The sequence below is a fragment of the Ranitomeya variabilis genome, chromosome 4 (genome assembly GCF_051348905.1).
Source record: "Ranitomeya variabilis isolate aRanVar5 chromosome 4, aRanVar5.hap1, whole genome shotgun sequence".
In the NCBI taxonomy this organism is placed as follows: domain Eukaryota; kingdom Metazoa; phylum Chordata; class Amphibia; order Anura; family Dendrobatidae; genus Ranitomeya; species Ranitomeya variabilis.
Genome location: NC_135235.1, coordinates 444699447 through 444725761, shown reverse-complemented (window position 1 = coordinate 444725761; position 26315 = coordinate 444699447). Strand labels below are relative to the sequence as shown.

The 26315-nt window shown below is 45.2% G+C and overlaps 1 protein-coding gene across 2 annotated transcripts; it reads left to right on the top strand.

The window, feature by feature from the left end:
• Positions 1 to 56: 56 nt before the first annotated feature.
• TSEN54 (tRNA splicing endonuclease subunit 54) lies at positions 57 to 25795 on the top strand. Of its 2 annotated transcripts, XM_077251508.1 has the most exons (11): positions 57 to 189; positions 3298 to 3462; positions 4182 to 4245; positions 5167 to 5250; positions 6204 to 6302; positions 6668 to 6720; positions 11045 to 11131; positions 11598 to 12220; positions 12666 to 12726; positions 24656 to 24772; positions 25484 to 25793. In XM_077251508.1, the coding sequence occupies exons 1-11, from the start codon at positions 182 to 184 to the stop codon at positions 25632 to 25634; spliced, it is 1512 nt and encodes a 503-aa protein (XP_077107623.1). In that variant the 5' UTR covers positions 57 to 181; the 3' UTR covers positions 25635 to 25793. The 2 variants fall into 2 exon arrangements, with proteins under 2 accessions (XP_077107623.1, XP_077107624.1); XM_077251509.1 differs by lacking the exon at positions 5167 to 5250 and having other exon boundaries at positions 25484 to 25795.
• The last annotated feature ends 520 nt before the right edge of the window (positions 25796 to 26315 follow it).

Here is a 26315-nt window from a genome sequence, read left to right as displayed (position 1 = left end):
AGGCCGAGTTCCCCTGATACGCCAGAGAGGTTGGACTGGTAGCCAATCACAGCAAACGAGGTTCGTGCTGATTGGCTGCCGAGCTGTGCATCATGTCTCTCGCAGTTCCTGACCGGACACGTGCGCTGCGGTCCCGGTGTATGACTAGTATGTGGGCGCAGGACCGGACACGTAGTGAATAATGCTGAGGTATGTGTCCTCGGTGCTGCCGGCAATGGTCGGCCATGACAGCTCCTCCCATCTGCGCCCCTGCTGCTGCAAGCTTCTCGTCACTGCAGTCACACAGAATATACCCACTTTTTGCTCTAAGCCATTATATAATAGTATTGTTGTTGGCAGCGGAATAATGGCGCAGTGTGTGGCAGTCTGTACTCCGCTAATGAGGGGCTGAGACCGTGCAGAGTGCAACTTAGGCTACGTTCACATTTGCGTTGTGCGCTGCAGCGTCGCCGCATGCCTCATGCGCCCCTATATTTAACATGGGGGCGCATGGACATGCGTTGTGTTGCGTTTTGTGACACATGCGTCTTTTTGAGCGCACGCGTCGGCGCAGAGGAGGCAGCAAGTTGCATTTTTTTTGCATCCAAAATCATGCAAAAAAAGGACGCATGCGTCACAAAACAATGCGTTTTGCATGCGTTGTGCGTTGCGTCAGCGACGCAACGCACAACAACGCAAATGTGAACGTAGCCTAACTGCGCCAGATTTATTCCCAGGTTATGTGATCAGATCCATTGTCTGCATCCGCCACACCGTCAGGGTAGGTGCACACTATCCGGAAGTGGCAGCTCATTGGACGCAGCACTCATCCGCTGCCGGCTATTGCGCGCAGGTGACTCCACATGTGATCACTGAGCCGTGCGGATTCACTGCGTCCAATATGTCTCCGCAAGATAAAGAGACACGCTGCTGTCTGGAGAGGTGAGCCGCATGTCCGGCTTGTCGATTCTTGACATCCCATGATCCACTATGGTAACATCTGGTCGCTGCACAAGTACGCAGCGTCCAACCCGCAGCATTTACTGACCGTGTGCACCTACCCATGGGGTACACTGTGTCTTTCCTAGGTAGCAAAAAACGTCCCTAGAATTTTGTAAACCTAAAGCGTGTCTTTGAATTTTTATTCCATTAACCCCTTCACGACCTTCGCCATACTAGTACTGCTCTGCGGGGGAGGTGCATTTCTGACCAGAGCAGTACTAGTGCGGCGTCGCCATCACCACGGCCTCACACTGAGCGCTGCGACTATCGGGTGCGAGTGTCAGCTGTATTTGACAGCTGACACCCCGCAGCAACCCCCACGATCGGTATTGGCACAGATCTTGGGCTGTCAGTAGTGATCGCGTTGTTCTGATGTTCTCCATGGAGACCCCTGGCACCGAGATGGCTGTGGGGTCCTGCAGGGAGGTGGCTTGTGAGCGCCTGCTGGGAGCAGGTGCTGGCATGCCTCCTTCCCTGCCTGTCAGATCGCTCCTCTGATACACAGCAGTGCACAGCGTCAGATCAGCGATTTGATGTTATATAATAATATCTCATACTGGGGCAATGTAAAAAAGTTAAAAAAAAATCTATATTCTAATGTGTAAAAAATATATTTTTAAAAAAATCCCCAAATAAAGGAAAAAATAAATATTTTATAATTAATATATTGCGATCCACCTGTGGCTATTAACCCATTAAATGCCACTGTCAAACTCTTAACAGTGGCATTTAACGCGCGCTTCCGGCCATAGGGCCGGAAATCTGCACACCGGTGACCCCGTCATGTGATCACAGGTTACCGGTTCATTGGCATGACAACCAGAGGTCTACTGGAGACCTCTATGGTTGTCACTGTTGGCTTGCTGTGAGCACCGCCTGATGGTCTTCGCTCATAGCAAGTGTGTAATTTTGCTACATAGAGGCGATCTGATCATCGCCTATATGTAGCAGATCTGATCGGGTTATGGCAGTTTCTAGTCTCCCATGGTAAAAAAATATATATATTTTTAAAAATATAAAAGTTGAAATCATCCCCCTTTCGCCCCATTCAAAATAAAACAATAAAAAAAAAGAAACCTACACATATTTTGTATCGCTGCGCTCAGAATCGCCCGACCTATCAATAACAAAAAGGATTATCCTGATGGCTAAACGGCGTAGCGAGAAAAAAAGTCAAAATGCCAGGTTTGCATTTTTTGTTTGTCACCACAAAATTGCATTAAAATGTAATAATGGGCAATCAAAACATTGTATCTACACCAAAATGGTATCATTAAAAACCTCAGCTCGGCACGCAAAAAATAAGCCCTCAGCCGACCCCAGATCACGAAAAATGGAGACGCTATAGGTATCAGAAAATGGCGTAATTTGGATTTTTTTTTCACCCCTTAAAAAAGTTGTTGCCAAAACCCGGGATTGAACCAGGGACCTTTAAATCTTCAGTCTAACACACTCCCAACTGAGCTATTTTGGCTGTAAATGAAAAAAGAACCTAGACATGTTTGGTGTCTATGAACTCGTAATGACCTGGAGAATCATAATGGCAGGTCAGTTTTAGTATTTGGTGAACCTAGCAAAAGAAGCCGAACAAAACCAGTGTGGGATTGCACTTTTTTTTTTTTTGCAATTTCACCGCAGTTGGAATTTTTTTCCAATTTTTCAGTACACAACATGGTAAAACCAATGGTGTCGTTCAAAAGTACAACTCGTCCCGCAAAAAAATAAGCCCTCACATGGCCATATTGATGGAAAAATAAAAAAGTTACGGCTCTGAGAAGAAGGGGAGCGAAAAACGAAAACGCAAAAACAAAAAAGGGCTGTGTCATCAACAGGTTAAAGCCTTTACGCCAGAATTCTACTCAAAATCTTTGATGAATCCGGCCCATAGTGCAAACATCCCATGTACATCCACTTTAGGCACTTTCTTAAGGGGCTGCCTCTTTGCTAAAACTCATGCAACATAAGGTGCAATTCATGAAAACCAGTTTTTAGCTGCATTCTCTCCTCCAGCTAAAGACTCCTACGCACGTTACTGTCGCTGAATGCTGCCATTCTTGTTTTCTTTTTATGGTTAAAAACCCCATACAAGCCTCATCCCCTCAATACAGGGCTTGTGGAATTGTATCCATTTTGGACGCTGCAGTTAGCACCCCACAATCACATCACTAGGGCTACTGATGTGGTAACAAAGGGAACCCTCGCCTATCAAAAAGAGCTGCACTTTGTTCCTTGCTATGACCAGCTTTTTCTTTTCTCTTTCGCTCACGTTAATAAAGGCTCCTGCATTCACTTTTGCTATGTATTTATGCCTCTCAGCCCAGCAGAGCTGTTTGAAGTGCGGAGCAGAGAGCAGAGCCTTCCTCAGCGCTCACATGGACAGAAGGACTTTTTGCCTGATGGGTCACAGATACAGAATGAGAAGCTGCAGATCTGTCGTGCTGAGCAATGGGAGTTGCTGGGAGAGGAGCGTGTGGAGCGACTGTAAGTAATGTCATGGGATTAGAGCGCGCGCACACAGCTCACTAACCTTCATTGTTTTAGGCTTAGAAGAGGAGCTCTGTATTGGTCGCAAGGGGCGAGATTGAAGCATAGCTTGTAAAGAGCTGTGGGGAAGTGATGGAGTTTGGGCAGTCTTTGTGGATGTGATATACTTGGCATGAATGCTGGCAGGCTTTGCTATGTCAGTTGGCACACACAGTGAACCTGGTCCTCTCTGGCGCCGTGTGCTCTCTGGCAAGGCGCGTGCTCTCTGGCAAGGCGCGTGCTCTCTGGTACGGTGCGTGTTCTGACGCCGCTTCCTCTCTGGCAAGGCGCGTTGTCTCTGGTACGGCGGGTGGTCTCTGGCATGGCGCATGGTCTCTGGCATGGCGCATGCTCTCTGGCAAGGCGCGTGCTCTCTGGTACGGTGCGTGTTCTGACGCCGCTTCCTCTCTGGCAAGGCGCGTTGTCTCTGGTACGGCGGGTGGTCTCTGGCATGGCGCATGCTCTCTGGCATGGCGCATGCTCTCTGGCAAGGCGTGCTCTACTTCTACCTCACAGCTGCACATTTCCTCCATGAACTTGCAAACTTTAACATTGCATAACTTTGTATTAAGACCCCTGCATCAGATTTCTGGTCCCACCTTTTGTGCAAGTTGTATATGATCTTGTTTAAATAGCACAGATTGCTCTCAAATGACAGATCAGATTGTCTTTTGCAGGGGAAGCTTGGGAAGAGGCGTATGGAAACCAGAAGAAGAATTGGTGGAGCTGACGATACCTGCAGTATGTGTTCTTTTGCCTGATCAAATTGGGGTTAAAGCTCTAATAAACTGTCTGGAAATGACACCATTCACAGATACATAACACGCAAGGCCGCTTCTACCGTGAGTTGCGATGAGCATCTCGCCTCTGACAACGGTCTGCCGTGGATTTTGCTGCCCCCTGAAATACCTGCCTAAAGCCCAGCCTGCCTCGTTAGCGCTGCACAGTGGGGAGCGGCGCGGGCTTGGGAGCGAAGCCCACTCTACGCACTGTAGATGCTGGCTGTTCCACGTAGCTGGCACCTGTCTCTAACACAAGCGCTGGCAGCTGAGCTCTGAATGCTGCTTTTAACCATCATTTAGAGTCAATTTCTGACAGCAGCATTTACGTTTTTAAAAGTATAAAATAAAAAATTAAATCAACCCCCTTTTTCTTGTTAAAAATAGAGATAAAAAATGTATTTGGTAATTAAAAAGGAGTATGGCGCATGTCAACCATAGAGTACAGATGTTAAAGAGTAAGGCCAGCATCTGTAAGCCCAGTGTGACCGAATGCTGTCTGTGTCCCCAATATGTTCTCCATAAAGCAAGAAAAGCTTTTATTATTCTCTCCTACGGGGCTGTCCAGTCCGATGGGTGTCTTGGTCCGTGTCCACTAACTTTTTTCGACGTTGTCCTCTTTGCTTCGTGTGGATGGTGCGTTCTTCATCATCCACAGTGCCCTCGGTATCGTGCTCCTCTGCAGACTAAACAAGTAAAAACAATAATCCCCAATACTGCATTGAGGTACGCAAAGAAGCTTACATGCATCTGCTTCATGCCAGGAAGGCCACTGTACACCATGCACAGCTCGAGAGCTCCAACAATCCCCTGTGGCAATCGGTCGCTGTGAATGTAATACTTGTCACCAGGAGCAGTAGTGATCTGTAACTCTCATGTGCAGGGCAAGTTTTGGCAGACTATGGGTTTCGCTGAGGGAGGAAGGCAGTGTCTCCTGCCTGAGGAAGCCGTCTACTTACTCGAGTGTGTAAGTGTTAACTTCTCCCCCATAGTAAACAGGCACAGTGCAAAGACATGAATGGTGACCTCTGGTTGCTGTATGCTTTTTTGTTCTTCTGATAAAATAGTCCCATTGAGCATATAATGCATGTATACCTTGATGATCAATTTGGCACCATTGCTCGTATCTTTGACATTCTTACAGTATGTTCATGTCTCACACCTTATTTGTTTGTAGTCTATAATATAACTTCTGTGCCTTATTAACCATTAAAGGGGAGTTCGCGTCTCCAAGATCCTATCCCAATATGTAGTAGGTGTAATAATCACAATTTTAGTAAATACCTCCAATTAGAAATGTAGCATAGTTCTTCTGATTTACTATGTCGCTTACCTCATATAGGGCATTGCAGTAACCTAGGTATCCATGGTTACGACCACGCAGTGCTGTTTAACTACCCCGAAGTGGTCATAAACATGGATACCTAAGCTGCAATGCCCTACATGGGGTAAGTGACAGCGAATCTGAAGAACTATACTAAATTTCTAGTTGATGGTATTTGCTAATATTATTACATCTACTATATATTGGGATAGGATCTTGGAGATGAGATTACCCCTTTAAGTTCACATGAATATAAAAACAGTTTTTTTCCATCTGTGTCCAATCAGTTTTTATACAGTAGCAGTTATTTAATATGTACAAGACTAAAAACCGTTTCCAAGTATCAATAAAAATTGGATGCGATATAGTGGCTCTGTATGGAATCCAATATATGTTTTATACCCATAGACATGAATGGGTGATTCTCATCCAACACAGACTCGGTTGGTGAAAAATAAAAATTGCTCATCTTCGCTGTGACATTGAATCTGGTCTGAGTGCTTTCCGAGTTCTGTCACCTTTTCACGGGCAGAACTTGTACCAAAAATACGGTAGTGTGCACTTGTCCTATAAATGCTAATGGTTTCTCTGTTTAGGGAACGATTCAGCTGTTTTACAGAGAACGTCCACTGTCTGTCCAGGAGGCTTACGAGAGACTGCTCTCACGTGGGCCGGTCAGTCTGCTACACTATCAGGTACAATCGGCATTCTTATTTTTTATCACTACGGATGTGTTCATATTGCAGTTGACGTGTGTAGTTGATGTATTGAGCACTCCACGACTACATGTAGAACAGATCGGTAGAGCCCAAGTCTTCAGATGAAGGCCAAAAGGGTGTTCTGCTGGTATCTGTCAGGCTTTATTTTAGCCTTGAGTACAGTAACATGGCGGCCCATGGGCTACATCTACCATTTACCTGTACAGTGATTGCAGGCAGCTGTCGGAGGCAGACACTGGGAAGTTCTCTGACGTACACTGCAAACACAATGTGAATGCATCCATAGCGGTAGTCTGCTTCTCTACTAGTTAATATTTCTTTCTTTCTGGCTTTTTATACAGGTGTATAGCCACTTGAAAAGACTGGGCTACATTGTCACCCGTTTTGATCCAAGGTGCGAACACTTGGCTTTTATTGAAGTTTCTCTGGTTAACCTTAACTATTTTTGTTGGTTTTTGACACTTTTCGGCCTGCATTCATTCTGCTTGAGCGAATGTTTGGGTTGCTATAAAGCTAATGTATTTCGGAGGGAATCGTCTTTGCATCTATTGACTTGCTTGCAGTTTGCATTTAAATTTTACATTTTTGCCTATACTACAGGAAAGATATATATCTTGGTACCGTGTTAGCCAGTAGATGGAAAAATATTTAGATTTGAGAGTTTTCAGTGGTTGATACCTTTTTAATGGCTAACTGAAAAGATGGTAATGAATGCATATGCTAGTCATTCATGTATTAGGTAACAAATAGTTATTGCTAAACAGTCATTGAGTTGCCTATTTTGGATTTAATCAGGCATAGACAACCGTTGAGAATGTGTGCACCACTTCATTCAGGTGATGGCTAAATACAGCGCATGGCTATCTCTAGCAGTCCCATAGAGCATTCCCGCTAGATTCAAATTGCCCATTTTAGTGATCTCGGAGACATATACTGTAGATAAGTGATAGCTTTCTCTTTCTGGAAAATCACTATAAGGCCACGTTCACACCTTCAGTATTTGGTCAGTATTTTGATGCCAAAACCAGGAGTGGGACAGTCAGAGGAAAAGTATAATACGGTAGAAACACGTCACCACTCCTGTACTTATCACCCACTCCTGGTTCTGACTTACAAATACTGAATGTGTGAATGTGGCCTAAATAGACTGGTGCAGCAGCACACTTCTGCATCAGGAGATGACCGGTGCATGATTCTTGTGAGAACGTTATTTCGGTATTTCAAGGAGTAAGACAGGTTGCACTAAATCTGCTGATCATGCATGTAATCTTGGAAGATCTTTAAAATTGCAACATCAAGAGCAGCACTGAATCCTACACAGAAAAAGGAGTACAAGTCCAAACCAAGATCAATAAAATAAATATTTTACTAATAAATGGATAATAATAACCTATGTAAGGACAGACATGAACAAGGCACAGACACAATCTTATGTGTGGGAGAGCACCACCACTGTAGTAACTGAAAGGGCTAGTCAGCAGACCACAAAAGCATAGTCCATATACCCTGTTACCATAGTGCAAATCCAATACGTTTTATAATATAGGGACAAATATGTGTGTTTAATCAGCAATATAAGCAGCAGGTATGAGATGTTCCATCAACCCTCATTCTAACCTGCCAGACATACTACAAAATATAAGGGAATATCCCTTTAAGGACCGCTGAACTTACTTTCATGGGTATCTTTCAGGTGCGTCCTAGGTAGCAGCCCCAACGCGCGTTTCGCGTGGGCTTCTTCTACCTGCAATGTTTAAAGGGAACCTGTCAGCAGGATTGTGCACAGTAACCTACAGACAGTGTCAGGTCGGCGCCGTTCTACTGATTATAATGATATCTGGGCTGATGAAATCCGTCTTATGCTTGTTGTTTAATCCTTATTTTCAGTTGTGAGCTAATGATATGCTCGTGCTCTGGGGTGGCCTGTGGGGATCTTCATGTGGTGCTCTGATTAGGTATAAAGAAATTCATAAAGGAAGAGAAAAAAAATTGCTGCCTCAATGATGGCGCCACTGGCGCCTGCGCAGTAGCATCTTGGAGAATCCTTTTTTTTTTTTCAATTAATTTCTGTATAGCATCAATTAACTAAATTATATACACATTTTACATGCGGATCATGCTGCGTTGCAGGCGCCACTGCCTGCTCAAGGCATTTTATTTTCAATATATAGAATATTCAGTATGCAAAATAAGGGTCAGGTCACTGAGGGATCACTGACCAGTCAGAAGCCATACTGATAAATATGTAAGCAGAGCACCACATGCAGACCCCCCCATAGGCCGCCCCGGACCGCGAACATATTAACGCAAAACTGAAAATAATGATTAAACAACAATTACAAGAAGGATTTCATCACCCAAGGGATCATTTTATTCAGAATAACGGCGCTGACCTGACACTGCAGGTTACTGTGCACAGTCCTGCTGACAGGTTCCCCTTAAGTTAGCTCTGAACAGCCCCTTCATCTTAATGCACTTGATACATGGGCAAGTTGGTTTTGCCAGAACAAGACCTGTTCTTTAGGACCTCTGTCATCTTGCTAATGTACAAGACTTTTTCTTTGATGAGCACCTAATTATGCCACGGAAAACTGGGTGAGCTTATTGACTCGAGTATAAACATGGTATGTATTGTCCCCTCATCCCTGTCCTGATATGTGGCTCCCCCCCCCTGTCCTGTCCTGGTATTTGTGGCTCTCCCCCCTGTCCTGTCCTGGTATGTGTGCCCCCCCCCCTGTCCTGGTATGTGTGGCTCCCCCCCTGTCCTGTCCTGGTATGTGTGGCTCCCCCCCTGTCCTGGTATGTGTGGCTCCCCCCCCTGTCCTGTCCTGGTATGTGTGGCTCCCCCCCTGTCCTGTCCTGGTATGTGTGGCCTTCCCCCTGACCTGTCCTGGTATGTGTGGCTCCCCCCCCCCCCCCCCTGTCCTGTCCTGGTATGTGTGGCCTTCCCCCTGACCTGTCCTGGTATGTGTGGCTCCCCCCTGTCCTGTCCTAGTATGTGTGGCTCCCCCTGTCCTGGTATGTGTGGCTCCCCCCTGTCCTGTCCTGGTATGTGTGGCTCCCCCCTGTCCTGTCCTGGTATGTGTGGCTCCCCCCTGTCCTGTCCTGGTATGTGTGGCTCCCCCCTTTCCTGGTATGTGTGGCTCCCCCCTGTCCTGTCCTGGTATGTGTGGCTCTTCCCTGTCCTGTCCTAGTATGCGTGGCTCCCCCCTGTCCTGGTATGTGTGGCTCCCCCCTGTCCTGTCCTGGTATGTGTGGCTCCCCCCTGTCCTGTCCTGGTATGTGTGGCTCCCCCCTGTCCTGTCCTGGTATGTGTGGCTCTTCCCTGTCCTGTCCTGGTATGTGTGGCTCTTCCCTGTCCTGTCCTGGTATGTGTGGCTCTTCCCTGTCCTGTCCTGGTATGTGTGGCTCTTCCCTGTCCTGTCCTGGTATGTGTGGCTCTGTCCTGTCCTGGTATGTGTGGCTCCCCCCTGTCCTGTCCTGGTATGTGTGGCTCCCCCCTTTCCTGGTATGTGTGGCTCTTCCCTGTCCTGTCCTGGTATGTGTGGCTCTTCCCTGTCCTGTCCTAGTATGTGTGGCTCCCCCTGTCCTGGTATGTGTGGCTCCCCCTGTCCTGGTATGTGTGGCTCCCCCCTGTCCTGTCCTGGTATGTGTGGCTCCCCCCTGTCCTGTCCTGGTATGTGTGGCTCCCCCCTGTCCTGTCCTGGTATGTGTGGCTCTTCCCTGTCCTGTCCTGGTATGTGTGGCTCTTCCCTGTCCTGTCCTGGTATGTGTGGCTCTTCCCTGTCCTGTCCTGGTATGTGTGGCTCTTCCCTGTCCTGTCCTGGTATGTGTGGCTCTTCCCTGTCCTGTCCTGGTATGTGTGGCTCTTCCCTGTCCTGTCCTGGTATGTGTGGCTCTTCCCTGTCCTGGTATGTGTGGCTCTTCCCTGTCCTGTCCTGGTATGTGTGGCTCTTCCCTGTCCTGTCCTGGTATGTGTGGCTCTTCCCTGCCCTGTCCTGGTATGCATGCCCCCCCCTCCCATCGTTGTATGCATTGCTCCCCTGGTCCCGTCATATGAATTGGCTCCCAAGTCGCGGTATGCATGCTTCCTATTCCAAAAAAAACCAAAAAACATTATACTCGCCCTCCTCTGCGCCGTCGCAGCATCTCGTTGGTTCTGGCGCTTGCAGCTCTTCCTGTGCTGAGCGATCATGTGGCACCGCTCATTAAGGTAATGAATATGCTCTCCACGCCAATGGGAGTGGAGAGGCGTGCATATTCATTACCTTAATGAGCGGGGCCACGTGATCACTCGGCAGGAAGAGCTGCTGGCGCCAGAACCAATGAGATGCAGCAAGGGCGAGTATGATGTCTTCTGGAAGCCGGCAGCTGTCACTGTGCGCAATAAGAGAAATGAATATTATTTCTCTTTAGCAGCTGCACAGTTACAGCCGCCTGCTGCTGCTCCGCCACTCCCACTGGCTTTCTGGACAATGACTCTTGTATAAGCCGAGGGGGGGTGTTTTCAGCACAAAAAAAGTGCTGAAAATCTCAGCTATTACACAAGTATATATGGTAATTATGATTTATCCATGATCTGAATTTCATGTATGTGTGAATGTAGCCTTACTAATATTGCTGTATCACTGTGAGTGATATTCTGGAATCTGATGTCCTTCCACTGACACATATTAATTTCTCTGCTTTCTCTCTCTTTTTTTTTTTTTTTTTTATAGCTCAATTCAGTTGCCTTATGAAAGACAGATAAATTTGGAGATCCCGTCGGTATCGAATAGGAAGCGTAAGAGGAGTTCAAGAACAGGGTAATGATCCATGTCTCATACAGTACAGTAATTGAGTTGGATTGGGAATAATGTTTTGGAATTCAATGACGTTCAATAATTATCTGCTTGCATTATGTAACACCTCCATTCACAAGATTAGCAGTGTAGTCACTCTTTGTGATCCCTACTTTGACCACTCATTGAATGAAAGTTGTGGTGCCTGGAGCGACGTGGTTCCTTTATTGTTGATCACTTTAGTGCGGTTTAGCAGTTGTAGTGACCTAAAAATCCCTTTAATAGCTTTGAGCAAAAAGATTCTCGGGACCCTGGTCCAGCAGCCACATCTGTAGTCAGACCCAAGCTTCTTATTTCTTGCAGCATAGCAAGGCTGTACAGGCCACAAACTCAGAAAACATACAGATAAAGGAGTGGTTGATTAGAGGCAAAATAACCTGATTTTTGTTTGTGTGTTTCTTGTTTTGTTTTTTTTGTGTACAATTTGCAGTTTAGGAACTCAAGATGAGTTGGAGACATCAGGAAGCAATAGCAGAGAAGAAAATAGGTCTTCAAAACCACGGATTAGTCATTGCCCTGGAAAAGTTGATTCCTTTACTCCAGAACCAATAGCATTTTTTCCCACCATAGTAAAAAACATGAACATTGATGATGAAGCCAGAAATAATAACAGTCGACTGGAAAGCAACGAAACTGCTCATGACCTTGAAGAATCGGCTATTGTCAAATCAAAAGAGAAATACAGATGGGATTTCTCAAAATTCTGCTTTCCTAACTGTGCACATGATCAGCCGTACGTTCAGCTGCCAGATCCTGAGCCTGCCTTTCTTCCCGAAAATGTGGTTGGCCGCCAAGTGAATATATCTCCTTGGTTAGGGAAACTAAACTTGCGTGCAGAAAAGTTTTCCAGAAAAGAACAAGATCAGTTGGACTGGGAACGGAAGTACAAAATCGGCATCAATGCTGACCCTAAAATAAGGAAGTGCAGAAACTGGAGTGAATATAAGAAGCTCCTACAAGAGAGAGAATGTCAAAGTTGTAGGGAGAGGCCAGCACATCTATGGTCAAGTACAGTCCGACCACTGCTGACACCTGGACAGGTGACATCTACAGGTGAAGTTTTCCTATGTTTATCGCCTTAACTTTTTAATACTTACTCTCAAACATATAAAATCGTACCTTAGGGTGGTGTAAATTGTGTAGGGTGAATATTGCCCGAAATCTAGGGATGTAAAACGTTACTACCACTCTATTCAATGTTTTCAAGCAAAATGTCTAGCATTAGTGTTAGGCCTCAAATCGGACCATCGTGACGCGGGCCCATCTGTATTACAGTCACTAATATGTTACTATGAATGAAGTCTGATGACCTAAATTAGCATTATATTTAACGAGTCAGACGCAGATTTTACATTGTTATATAGATGACTAAATTACATTATATAGCAAATTCTAGAAAGTAACAGACAACAAGGAGCAGAGTGACTGGTATTATTGACTGATTGATAATGTTGATAACGACACATTCGATATATTAACTCCTCATTGTTGCTTCCAGCTTCTGTTTTAGAGCAAGTAACGATTATCAGTCAATCTACATTACTAGAAGATGGTAAGAGGTAAGTGCAATAACGAACAGAAGACATGTCCCTGGCAGAACTATTAATGTAGAGGTTTGTTGTAAAGCTTTTTTTTTTTTTTTTTTCAATACCGAATGCCATAATATTATACTACATGAAAAAAAACTACAGGTTTGTCTTATACAGTTAATTCTAGGTGCAGAGATTTTAAAGGGGTTTTCCCACAAAGCGCATTTTAATTTATAGATCTTTGAATGATAATAATTTCCACAATTGGATGTTAAACAACAATGTTCCTGTGCTGAGATAATCTTACACATGTGCCCGTGCTGTGTAATGGCCGTGTCTGACCGTACAGGAACATGGTCTGATCATACCACAGCTCCTGGGCAGAGAGGAAGCAGAAAAGTGTACAGACATTACAGCACGGTATTGTAGCTGCTACTTTCTGTGAGGCAAAACCTTTCACTTCCTGTGTTTTAAGTAATGTTTTTCCTCAATAAAAAAAAAAAAGGTCTGTGATCCCGTGCTGTCCTGTCTGTTTAGTCTTTTGCTTCCTCCCCTGCCCAGGAGCTGTGGTATGATCAGACCATGTCCCTGTACGGTGAGACACAGACATTACACAGTACACAGCAGGGGCACATTTATAAGATACTAGATGGTAGCCCGATTCTAACGCATCAGGTATTCTAGAATATGTATATAGTTTATTTATGAAGATTTTAGAATAATACATTGAATACACAGGATTCAGCCGGCCGCGACCAATTAGCGAAGCGTGGTTCAAATCCTGCGCCAATTCGCGGCCGCACTGCGCCTGTCGCTGATTGTTCGCAGCCGGCCATGTAGTAAATAACACAGCCACGTAGTATATAGCCCAGCCCTCGGAGTATATAGCCCAGCCCTCGGAGTATATAGCCCAGCCCACGGAGTATATAGCACAGCCCACGGAGTGTATAACAGCCCACATAGCATATAACACAGCCACGTAGTATATAACAGCCCACGCACGTAGCGTATAACACAGGCCACGTAGCTTATAACACAGGCCACGTAGCTTATAACACAGGCCACGTAGCGTATAACACAGGCCACGTAGCGTATAACACAGGCCACGTAGCGTATAACACAGGCCACGTAGCGTATAACACAGGCCACGTAGCGTATAACACAGGCCACGTAGCGTATAACACAGGCCACGTAGCGTATAACACAGGCCACGTAGCGTATAACACAGGCCACGTAGCGTATAACACAGGCCACGTAGTATATTGCACAGCCCACGCATGCAGTGTATAACAGCCCACGTAGCGTATAACACAGGCCCCGTAGCGTATAACACAGCTCACGTAGTATATTGCACAGCCCACATAGCATATAACACAGCCACGTACTATATAACAGCCCACCCACGTAGTGTATAACACAGCCCACGTAGTGTATAACACAGCCCACGTAGTGTATAACACAGCCCACGTAGTGTATAGCACAGCCCACGTAGTGTATAGCACAGCCCACGTAGTATATAGCACAGCCCACGTAGTATATAGCACAGCCCACGTAGTATATAGCACAGCCCACGTAGTATATAGCACAGCCCACGCAGTATATAGCACAGCCCACGCAGTATATAGCAATGTGGGCATCATATCCCTGTTAAAAAAAAAAGAATTAAAATAAAAAATAGTTATATACTCACCTTCCGTTGGCCCCCGGATCCAAGCGAGGCTTTTACCGACTCTCCTCGCGCGCTCCAGTCCCAAGAGTGCATTGTGGTCTCGCGAGATGATGACGTAGCAGTCTCGCGAGACTGCTACGTCATCATCTCGCTCGCGAGACCGCAATGCATGGAGCGGTCACTGGAGCGTCGCGAGGAGCGGGAAAGGCCGGTTCTGGATCCGAGGGGCCGACGGACGGTGAGTAGATAACGATTTTTTTATTTTATTTTTAACATTAGATCTTTTAACTATTGATGCCGCATAGGCAGCATCAATAGTAAAAAGTTGGTCACACAGGGTTAATAGCAGCGGTAACGCGGTCCGTTACCGCTGCCATTAACCCTGTGTGAGCGCTGACTGGAGGGGATTATGGAGCGGGCACTGACTGCGGGGAGTAAGGAGCGGCCATTTTGCCGCCGGACTGTGCCCGTCACTGGTCGCGGCAAAACGGCCACGACCAATCAGCGACTTGGATTTCCATGACAGACAGAGGCCGCGACCAATGAATATCCGTGACAGACAGACAGAAAGACGGAAGTGACCCTTAGACAATTATATAGTTGTGTTCTTTAGAGAACATATCTGTTATATTGATCTTGTGAGTATTCTCCCTATACCCGCAAAATAAGCGTCAGAAGAATGGCGTTATGGAAACAACTGCCAGGAAAAAAAAAAACTATAAATAATCATACATGTAATTGGTATTGTGACATCGGTAATTACCTCAACTATAAAATTAACCTAAACTAAAAACCCCAATCCAAAAAATATGAAATAAGAAGAACTCAAAATTTAATTTATACCCCAATTAGTGCCAACAAAAATAAAAAATAAATAAAAATCAAGTATTTTGTCCAAAAGTAGGTCTTTAGCAATACATTTTCCTTGTGGAGAGCACCAAGTCAGCATAGAGAGACTTACAGTTGTGGCCAAAAGTATTGACACCCCTGCAATTCTGTCAGATAATACTCAGTTTCTTCCTGAAAATGATTGCAATCACAAATTCTTTGGTATTATCTTCATTTAATTTGTCTTAAATGAAAGAACACAAAAGAGAATGAAGCAAAAAGCAAAACATTGATCATTTCACACAAAACTCCAAAAATGGGCCAGACAAAAGTATTGGCACCCTCAGCCTAATACTTGGTTGCACAACCTTTAGCCAAAATAACTGCGACCAACCGCTTCCGGTAACCATCAATGAGTTTCTTACAATGCTCTGCTGGAATTTTAGACCATTCTTCTTTGGCAAACTGCTCCAGGTCCCTGATATTTGAAGGGTGCTTTCTCCAAACTGCCATTTTTAGATTTCTCCACAGGTGTTCTATGGGATTCAGGTCTGGACTCATTGCTGGCCACCTTAGAAGTCTCCAGTGCTTTCTCTCAAACCATTTTCTAGTGCTTTTTGAAGTGTGTTTTGGGTCATTGTCCTGCTGGAAGACCCATGACCTCTGAGGGAGACCCAGCTTTCTCACACTGGGCCCTACATTATGCTGCACAATTTATTGGTAGTCTTTAGACTTCATAATGCCATGCACACGGTCAAGCAGTCCAGTGCCAGAGGCAGCAAAGCAACCCAAAACATCAGGGAACCTCCTCCATGTTTGACTGTAGGGACCGTGTTCTTTTCTTTGAATGCCTCTTTTTTTTCTCCTGTAAACTCTGTTGATGCCTTTGCCCAAAAAGCTCTACTTTTGTCTCATCTGACCAGAGAACATTCTTCCAAAACATTTTAGGCTTTTTCGGGTAAGTTTTGGCAAACTCCAGCCTGGCTTTTTTATGTCTCGGGGTAAGAAGTGGGGTCTTCCTGGGTCTCCTACCATACAGTCCCTTTTCATTCAGACGCCGACGGATAGTACGGGTTGACACTGTTGTACCCTCGGACTGCAGGGCAGCTTGAACTTGTTTGGATGTTAGTCAAGGTTCTTTATCCAACATCTGCACAATCTTGCATTGAAATCTCTTGACAATTTTTCTTTTCCGTCCACATCTAGAGAGGTTAGCCACAGTGCCATGGGCTTTAAACTTCTTGATGACACTGCGCACGGTAGACACAGGAACATTCATGTCTTTGGAGATGGACTTGTAGCCTTGAGATTGCTCATGCTTCCTCACAATTTGGTTTCTCAAGTCCTCAGACAGTTCTTTTGTCTTTCTTTTCTCCATGCTCAATGTGGTACACACAAGGAAACAGGACAGAGGTTGAGTCAACTTTAATCCATGTCAACTGGCTGCAAGTGTGATTTAGTTATTGCCAACACCTGTTAGGTGCCACAGGTAAGTTACAGGTGCTGTTAGTTACACAAATTAGAGCAGCATCACATGATTTTTTGAACAGCGCCAATACTTTTGTCCACCCCCCTTTTTATGTTTGGTGTGGAATTATATCCAATTTGGCTTTAGAACAATTCTTTTTGTGTTTTTTTTTTCATTTAAGACAAATTAAATGAAGATAATAATAACAAATAATTTGTGTTTGCAATCATTTTCAGGAAGAAACTGAGTATTATCTGACAGAATTGCAGGGGTGTTAATACTTTTGGCCACAACTGTATAGGCCATGATGGAAATGGAAATGGAAATTTAAATATGAAAGTGGTCTCTTCAGAGAAAAGGAGGACTAGAACTCTAGTGCCCATATTGGATGTAGTAATCTTAAAAGTCAATATGAACTCTTTTAATGAGCCTTGCCACATGAATAAGAAGCCAAACTAGAAACTGCATTTGGAGACAGATGTTTCAGGGTGTTTGCATCTCGTGTGCAAAAGTAGTAAAACATAAAAGTACTGCAGGATAGAGCGGATACATGCGTCCCATGGATTGACCAGCATGCATCTGTTGTCAGTTTACTTTACCCCCCAAGCCGGTTTTCACCTTTCATGACCAGGCCAAATTTTACAGCTCTGACCAATCTCACTTTATGAGGTAATAACTCTGGAACGCTTCAATGGATCCCAGTGACTGAGACTGTCTTTTTGTGACATATTGTACTTCATAATAGTGGTAACATTTCTTCATTGGGACTTGTGAAAAAAATGGACACTTGTGGAAAATCTTAAAATTTTCAAACTTTTAATTTTTATGCCCTTACATCAGAGATATGTCACACAAAATAGTTAATAAATAACATTTCCCACATGTCTACTTTACATCAACACAACTTGTGAAGCATAGTTTTTTTTAGTTAGGACGTTATAAGGGTTAAAAGTTGACCAACGATTTCTCATTTTCCAACAAAATTTACTAAACCATTTTTTTTAGGGACCACCTCATATTTGAAGTGACTTTGAGGGGTCTATATGACAAAGTGCCCAATAGTGACACCATTCTAAAAACTACGCTCCTCAAGGTGTTCAAACCCACATTCAAGAAGTTTATTAACCATTAAGGTGCTTCACAGGAATTAACAGAATGTGGAAGGAAAAAAATGAACATTTAACTTTTTTACACACAAATTTTACTTCAGACCCCAGTTTTGTTATTTTCGCAAGGGTAACAATAAAAAAATGCACCCAAAAATTTGTTGTGTAATTTCTCCTGAGTACATGGATACCTCATATGTGGTTGAAAACTACTTTTGAGGTACAGTGTAAAGGGAATAAGCATCTTATTATAGTTCAAATTTTGATGAACTGGTTTTAAGGTGCCATGTCACATTGGCAGAGCCCCTGAGGTGCCAGAACATCAGAACACCCCCACCCCCCCTTCATAAGTGACCCCATTTTTCAAACTACACACTTCTCAATTCATGTAGGGGGTGCAATGATCACATTGACGCTACAGGTGTGTCACAGAATTTTATACAATTGGGCTGTGAAGAATAAATTACTTTTTTACTACCAAAACTTAGTTTTAGTCCCTGATTTTATATTTTTCAAGGGAAAGTGGGCAAAAATGGCTCCAAAATTTGTCCCACAATTTCTGCTGAATGTAAACATACCCCACATGCAGCTATACATTACTGCTTGGCCACATGGTGAGACTCGGGAGGAATAGAGCGCTGTTTGCCTTCTGAAACACAGAGTTTCCTAGAATAGTTTGCAGGCTTCATATACAGAGCCCCTAAGTGCTAGAAAAGTAGAATCCCCCCTCAAGTGACCTCATTTTGGAAATTATTCCTCTTTGGGAATTTATCTACAGGTGTAGTGACTATTGTGACTGAGTGAAAATTGTAAACTGCCATTGTAGCACCAGTACATTTTGCCCAGCTCATGCTTCTGGAGACATGTACCGTAACCCTAAATTAGGCAGGCTGTCACAGCTACAGAAATGCCAAACATGTGGACCCTATATGTGGTTTAGGCACACTTGGGCTCAGAAATGAGGGGAGGGATTTGGGAGCACAAAAGTTTCTGAATTTCCTTAGGGGGGTGAGGAGCCATTTCACTTTTCATAGAGCCCTTGTACTACCAGTAATGTGGAAGCCCCCTGTATTTCCATTAACAGATGACAGACCTGAGAGGTGACTTGCGTTTTGATTTGAAGAGTTTGTTAGGAACATTTTACATCACATTTTGAATCACATTTATCCGGCACTCTACTCTGAGCACTTACTTTGGGGTTTCCATCTAAATCTTCGAGTGACGTGATTCAAATTAAACCCCGGAGGGATCCATTCACTATAATGAGGCAGCAGAGTTACTCCTTACTCCATCTCGCCTCTCTTCAGTGATGTCCTTCTTTTCAGAAGTGCTCAAAACTGTGGCAGACAGCTCTTGTTTGCACGCCTAAAAAAAGACAGACACTGCTGGATCATAGGCCAGATGTTGTCCACAGTGCCTCCATCTGCCTTGTTATAGGGAATCTTCGGCCGGGGGTTTCGTATGAATCGCGTATTTCAGAGATTTATATCGAAACTTCAGTGTAAGTGCTCAGCATAGAGTGCAGGATACATGTGCGCCGAACCTTACTGCGATCTTTAGGAGGCAAAATCTATCGGAGGTGAAGAATTGGTTTTATTTTTTATGCAATTCCTCGTGTGGTATAAGTGATTAGGCCACTTGATTCTTTGGGTCAGTGCAATTACAGCGATACCAGATTTATATTGTATTTTTTCGGTTTGGCTGTTCTCAAACACTAAACGCTTTTTATTGCCAAGTTTTGCATCACCAAATTTTGAGAGCTATAATTTTTCCATATTTCTGCTGACAGTCATGTGAGGGCTTGTTTTTGTGGGACAAGTTGGCCTTTTTATTAGTACTAATAAAAACTATTTTTTATAGAAAAAAAAATAATTTTTGCTTCGCTTTATTCTGCGAGATAAAACTTTTATTTTTATGCTGATAGAGCTATATGGCAGCTTGTTTTTTTGCGGGACAAGTTGGTGTTTTCGGCGATACCATTTTCTTTATCCCTTCATTGGGGGACACAGGTAACCATGGGTGTATGCAGCTGTCGCTAGGAGGCTTACAGTAGGCAGAAAAAGAAAATAGCTCTTCCTCAGCAGTATACACCCACCGACAGGAACCAAGTACCTCAGTTTAAGCCTAGTGTCTGAAGGAGGCTGGCTTGGATATGCTCCCAGATCTGCATTTTCCTTTTGCAGGTTCCCTGTTTGTGTTTATCGCAAAGGGACAGGGCAGCTAAAGTTGTAGGGAACACCCGGCACAGCCGCAGCCATTTTTCTCATGGCCAGGCTCTGTACTTGCGGGCACTCCCCTTTCACCCCTTCCTGGTCTGTCTTCGCCGCGCATTTAAATCGCACACTCTTTTTTTGGCCAATAAGAGGCTTCTTCATCCTCTTCTGGCCATGTTCCCCCGCAGTTCGCGCTTTTTCAGCCCTTTTTTCTCGCTTCTATCATGCAGCTTCCCCTTCCTGGCTGGTCACGCCCCCCCGGTGTGTCAGCCAATCACAGGGGTACTTGCGCTTTCGCCCGCAGATCTCCCTGGTTGTTCATGCTCCCACCGTGTCAACCAATAGGATGTTAGCCGGCAGACTTCAGCATGCGGTGACACAGCCGAGACTGCATCTGGCTTATTACGCCGCCATATTGCGCCCTCGCTACAAACCAGAGGACGCTCTGCACACAGGAGACACAGCCATATTCTGCGCTCTTTAGATCAGCGGACACTCTGCTCACAGGGGGACACAGCTTCCATAGCTCTTTCTGCTGGTCGTCACTGGCATCGGGTAGGCTCCGTTTCTTTTTGCCTTGGTTCCTCCTCAGCAGTATCCCCAAAGCTCAACTTATGCCCAATCCTAGAGAGGCCCTCTATTCCACTGTAATTCACACCTGTGCCCTCTGCAAAAAGAAGTGGTCTTCAGACCAGCCCTCCCTTTTCTGCCTGTCCTACAGCCTCTCCACCATGTCTGCCCCCACTAGAGCCCTCTAACACTCAGGATGAGAGCACTCCCCTCCGGAGTGGGCTGTTGCCATGTCTGTTGGTCTCTGACCTGACAAGTTTCACAGTCCCTGGTCCTGGAGCGACTTCCACATTAGTCTAATGCCACCAGTGCTCCGAACGCCTCTCACAGTGATTCGCACGCACCTGACCGCGACCTTCACAGGGACAAATCTTCTTCAAAGCAAAGGAATTGGACTCTTTCCAGTTCTTCCTTTAGTTCTCCGGGTCCCTCTGCATCCTCCTGGATGCATTCTTCACCCCAAGCCCCCTCCTGGGAGGAGGTTTTTGGGTCAGATGTGGATTCCCAGTCTATGTCTGAGTCCGATATGGACCAGACCTCAAAGTTGCAGGATATGGTAAATAGCCTCATCTTGGCAGTTACCCAAACTTTGAGCCTAAAGGAGGACGAGGCACCTGCTCAGGAGCACTCAGTTTCCTTCAAACGGATAAAACGTCCTTCCCGGAATTTCCCTAATCACAGGGAGTTTGAGGCAATTTTATCTAAACACTGGGAACTCCCTGAAAAGCGCTTTCCAGGAAGGAAGCAGCTAGATATTCTCTATCCCATTAGACCAGCCCTCGTTGGTAAATGGGCAGAATCCCTTAATGTGGATCCGCCGGTTTCTCGCCTGTCTTCCAAGGCAGTCCTGTCTCTACTGGATGGTGGATCTCTTCAGGATTCTACGGATAGACAGATTGAATCCTTGGCTAAGTCAGCATTTGAAGCAGCTGGCGCCTCCTTCTGCCCAATTTTTCCCTCCACCTGGGTGGCAAAGTCCATGTCTGCCTGGGCAAGAATGCTTTGTCAGGGTATTCTATCGGCAGCTCCTCTGGATGAGATGGTAGACTTGGCAGTTCAGATTGCCTATGCCGGCAAATATCTTTTGACTGCTTCCTTAGATGCAGCAGGTTGCTCTGCCAGGGCTTCTAGCAACATCGTTGCTATACGCCGCATCATCTGGTTGAAAGCATGGAATGCAGATCACCATCAAAAAAGTCCCTCACTGGTCTGGCCTTCCAGGGCTCTAGACTTTTCGGGTCCAAGCTGGATCAAATAATATCGGATGCTACCGGCAGGAAAAGCACCTCGCTGCCCCAGTCCAAACCTAAGCGCCTTTTTAATAGGAAACGGTCACTTCAATTGCGTTCCTTTCAGCCCTTCTCTTCTTCAGGGACTTCTTCACAACAGGACCGCTTTTCTGCCCAGGGGGAAAAGAAGCCGTCCTTCAAACAAGCTTCTCACTGGCGACCAAAGGGTCACTCTTCCAAGCCTTCAGGATCTCGCGCCAACAGGTTCACCTCTGCATGACGGGTCTCCCCACCTGGGAATCTTTCCAGGGTGGGAGGCAGACTTCTTCTGTTACTGGACGCATGGTTGTCGGTGGTTGAGGACACATTGGCCAGAGAGGTAGTCACTTCCTGTTACAAAATCAACTTTTCTCCCCCTCCAGGAAGGCGTTTCTTTCTGTCTCGCCCGGAAAGACATCTGTCTCAGGCCGCAGGGATTCTTCAGGCCGTCTCTTCCCTGCTACGCTCAGGAGTAATTGTACCCGTTCTCCGAAACTAATGGTTTTCAAGGTTCTACTCCAATCTTTTCGTAGTCCCAAAAAAAGACAGATTGCTCAGTCTGATTTTGGACCTCAAGCGCCTGAACCATCATGTTCGGGCCTTCCGTTTCAGGATGGAGTCCTTACGTTCAGTAATCGCCTCCATGGAACCGGGAGAATGTCTTTGTTCTGTAGACATTCAGAATGCTTATCTTCATTTTCCTGTTTGTGTTCAGCATCAGAGATTCCTACAGTTTGCGGTCCAAGAGGATCATTCTCACTTCACAGCCCTTCCTTCCGGCCTGGCCTCTGCTCCCAGAGTGTTTACAAAGGTCATGGCAGTGGTCATGGCCATCCTTCGCTCCAAGGGGATTCTCATAATTCCTTACTTGGACGATCTTCTGTTCAAGGGGCCATCCCGCCGAGACTGCGACCAGTGTCTTCAGATCACTCTGTACACTCTGGTCTGGCTCAGCTGGATGTTCAACAGAGAGAAGTCCTCCCTGACCCCAGCTCAGCATCTGGTGTTCCTGGGTGTGAGGTTCGACACAACCCAAGCCCATTTCTTCCTTCCAAAGGAGAAGTTTTCATCCCTCTGCCAGGGGATCCGCACTCTGAAGCGACCAGCTCCCCTCCCACTACGGTCCTGCATGAGAGTTCTGGGGAAGATGATTGCCGCCATGGAAGCCGTTTCGTTTGCCCAGTTCCATACCCATCATCTTCAGCTGGCTCTCTTGTTGGCTTGGGACAAAAGGACCGTCTCCCTGGACCGGCCCGTGCTTCTGCCTCTCAAGATGAGGCAGTCCCTGACCTAGTGGATGCTATCAGCTTCAGTCCTATGAGGGAAGTCCTTTCTTCCTCTCCTGTGGCAGGTCATCACCACCAACGCCAGTCTCCTCGGTTGGGGAGCGGTCTTTCTACATCACACAGCGCAGGGCCGCTGCAACGGCAATTTTCCTTGCCCTTCGCGGCTGGCAGACCCGCCTCGCAAGCCAGCTGGTCCGCATACAGTCGGACAACACCACGACCGTGGCTTACATAAACCATCAAGGCTGGACTCGCAGCAAACAGGTTATGTTAGAGGTAACAAGAATTCTGTGATGGGTGGAACGTCACGTTCCTGCCATATCAGCCGTTCATATTCTGGGGGTAGAAAATTGGGAAGGCGATTTTCTGAGCCATCAGGGTCTTGCATCGGGAGAGTGGTCTCACAGCCCTGCCATCTTCAACCAGATTTGCCAGAGATGGGGCACCCGAGACGTCGACCTGATGGCTTCTCGTATGAACCACAAGGTTCCTCAGTTCGTCGCCGCAAGGTAAACAGACATGCTATGTTCTAAAAAGATGCGCCGTGTGTCTGTAAACGCAGGGCCACTGGATGCGTGTTCGCACGCATAGTGGAGACGGGATTTGATAAACTCCCCTCCACTATGCTGTAACATCTGGACGCTGCGGTTGTACGCACCGTTCAATCTGCAGCTAATCCGGATGTAATCCGGCCTGTGGACACATACCCTTGCTGTCTGATTGCCTGTCCTATGAATAGCAGAAATCACGATCTTCTATGGGTGCCAGCCAGGCGCCGGCGTTCACAGGAGTATCGTAATGACAGTCACGGGAGTCTTCTGCAAACCCCCAGCTCTTATGAGAACCCATTGGCGTCCTGAAATTGTGACGGGCGCCAATGGGCAAGATTTGTGACACGCTTCCAACTTGTATATATGTTTAAGATAGTGAAGGGTTTAAGTGTCTAAGATCAACAGAAAACCAGGCCATAAATCATGAAATAAGCATTACTGGAACTGATGCTCCAATGCTTTCCAAGTGGTGGTGGAATATGCATCTAATCGATAAGTATGTTTTTTGATTATTTTTTTTTTTATCTAAAACCTGCCAAGTATTTAAAACTCTAAAACAACTTCTCATGCTGCGCTATTGCAGTGATATGAAGGCAAATTGCTATTTTTTTTTTTAAAGTCTTTTTATTGTGCAAAAGTAGTACAAGATAACTCCATGTAGGCAACGCTGCAGTCATATCAACCCCCAGGTTAAATGTATTTTAAAAAAAAATTGCAAAAAATCCTCTCCTCTTTCATGCTCCCACAAAAATTTTTTTTTGTACATTATATGTACTATATGTTGACAAAAAAAAATATCAAGAAGGTAAAATTCTTAGAATGGAGTAATGCGCTGTCCTGAAGACTCAAAGCATCTGCATTTTGAATGCAGAATAGCACTCGCGTGATTGTCATTTGTGTAAATCTAACCTCAGATTTATACATCTTGTATTGGATTTATAAGTTCTGAAGCTTTAGAGAAATAAAGTGAGAAATTAAATTATTTATTTCCTGTTTACAGACTTCAAGACAAGCAGAATGTACCACAGATACACTTTAATTTGTATCAAGCTGATGGTAACTCTGAGTTTAAGAAATCCAAACCAGGCAAACCATATGCTTATTTGTGTGTGCGCAGGTAGGTGGCTAGTAACATGAACTCTATGGTGTATGTGAAGGCAGAATGAACATTTTGGTATGGGCAACATTGGACAAAACGCAACTTGTTGCGTTCCCGTGCGGTTGACGGGCACGTCAACAACGCATCCGCATGTCCTGCGTACCCAGTGTTAACAATAGGTACCCAGGACGCCTGCGAAAGTAGGTGGGGCTTATGGAGGACGTACGCAGTCCTCCGCAAAGCCCCCAAACGCTAATGTGAATTTAGCCTAATAAAGAGTTGGCTAAAGGTTGAGCAAACATAAAGGACTATTGATGAGCGAATATACTCGGTACTCGAGATTTTTCGAGCACGCTCTGGTGTCGTCCTAGTATTTGTAAGTACTCGGAGATTTAGCTTTCAGCGCCGCAGCTGAATGATTTACATCTGTTAGCCAGCTTGATTACATGTGGGGATTCCCTAGTAACGAGGCAACCCCCACATGTACTTATGCTGGCTAACAGATGTAAATCATTCAGCTGAGGCACTGAAAACTAAATATCCGAGTACTTACAAACACTCGGCGGACACCCGAGCGTGCTCGGGAAATCTCGAGTACCGCGTATATTCGCTCATCACTATAAAGGACTCTTCTTACAATTGTTTTAGTCATTGTAGCATTAGCTTTTGTATATTTTTAAGCTTGCTCATTGACATCAAACCAATGAATTTCTATTTTCCTTCCTGTAGCTTTGACGAGCAGATCCCTTCTCTGCGAACTATAAAGAGCATGGCATACCAGAGTGGAGACATACCAGTTGTGTTTGCTCTGGTGGACTGTGGAGAAATAGCCTTTTACACCTTCAAAGATTTGCAACTACCAGTGGATGTTTACCCCTGAGGATGTATGAGCCTTGAACAATTTGTTTGTATGGAAAAGGTGCTGCTGCTTATATTTGAAGATTAATCTTTAATACATATATTTTGAAAAAAAATATTCTTGTAGTAATTTAATAAAAAAACAAAAGTACAAATAAATCAAACAATGCTTTGTGCTGTTACTGTTCCGATTTTCAATAAGCTTGAATCTACAGAATCTTAGGACATGTTTACACGGGATAAAGGTGCTGCTGAGAGTGATGATTTTTCAGTACGCTTAAAGATTATTTTGCTTTTCTGAATACTTCAGTGCGCACTGGTTGAATCTTTAAAGTCTTTGGGAGTCTTGGAGGCACCAGGGCAATATTCACGCCCCTTCTTGCCCAGTCACAGACTTGCAGTCCAAGTGTGGAGAGCTAAAAATATTTCCCAATTTAAGGATACAGTACTTGGTTTCCCCTTATGGCATAAGTGTTCTTGAATTGCTACATTTCTTAGATGCTCAGTTTTGGTTGAACTTAGGGTTAAATACACTGGCACAGGAATATCTAGTCCAGGGTTTTCTTGTTTCCTTTGAGCAATGTCAATAGCTCTAGGAAGTCCGTACCGCAGACCCCCTTACTATAGCTATTTGCAACAAAGGCATGCAGTTCCCAGACTTTGGGAATGCTCTTATATTTTCTTAGGCTACTTTCACACTAGC

Excerpts from the sequence above, each read along its gene's own strand:
- TSEN54 (XM_077251508.1), top strand. Across the intron at positions 6,721-11,044 it reads GTCACCCGTTTTGATCCAAG|CTCAATTCAGTTGCCTTATG; the intron begins GTGCGAACACTT and ends TTTTTTTTATAG. Across the intron at positions 11,132-11,597 it reads AAGAGGAGTTCAAGAACAGG|TTTAGGAACTCAAGATGAGT; the intron begins GTAATGATCCAT and ends TACAATTTGCAG.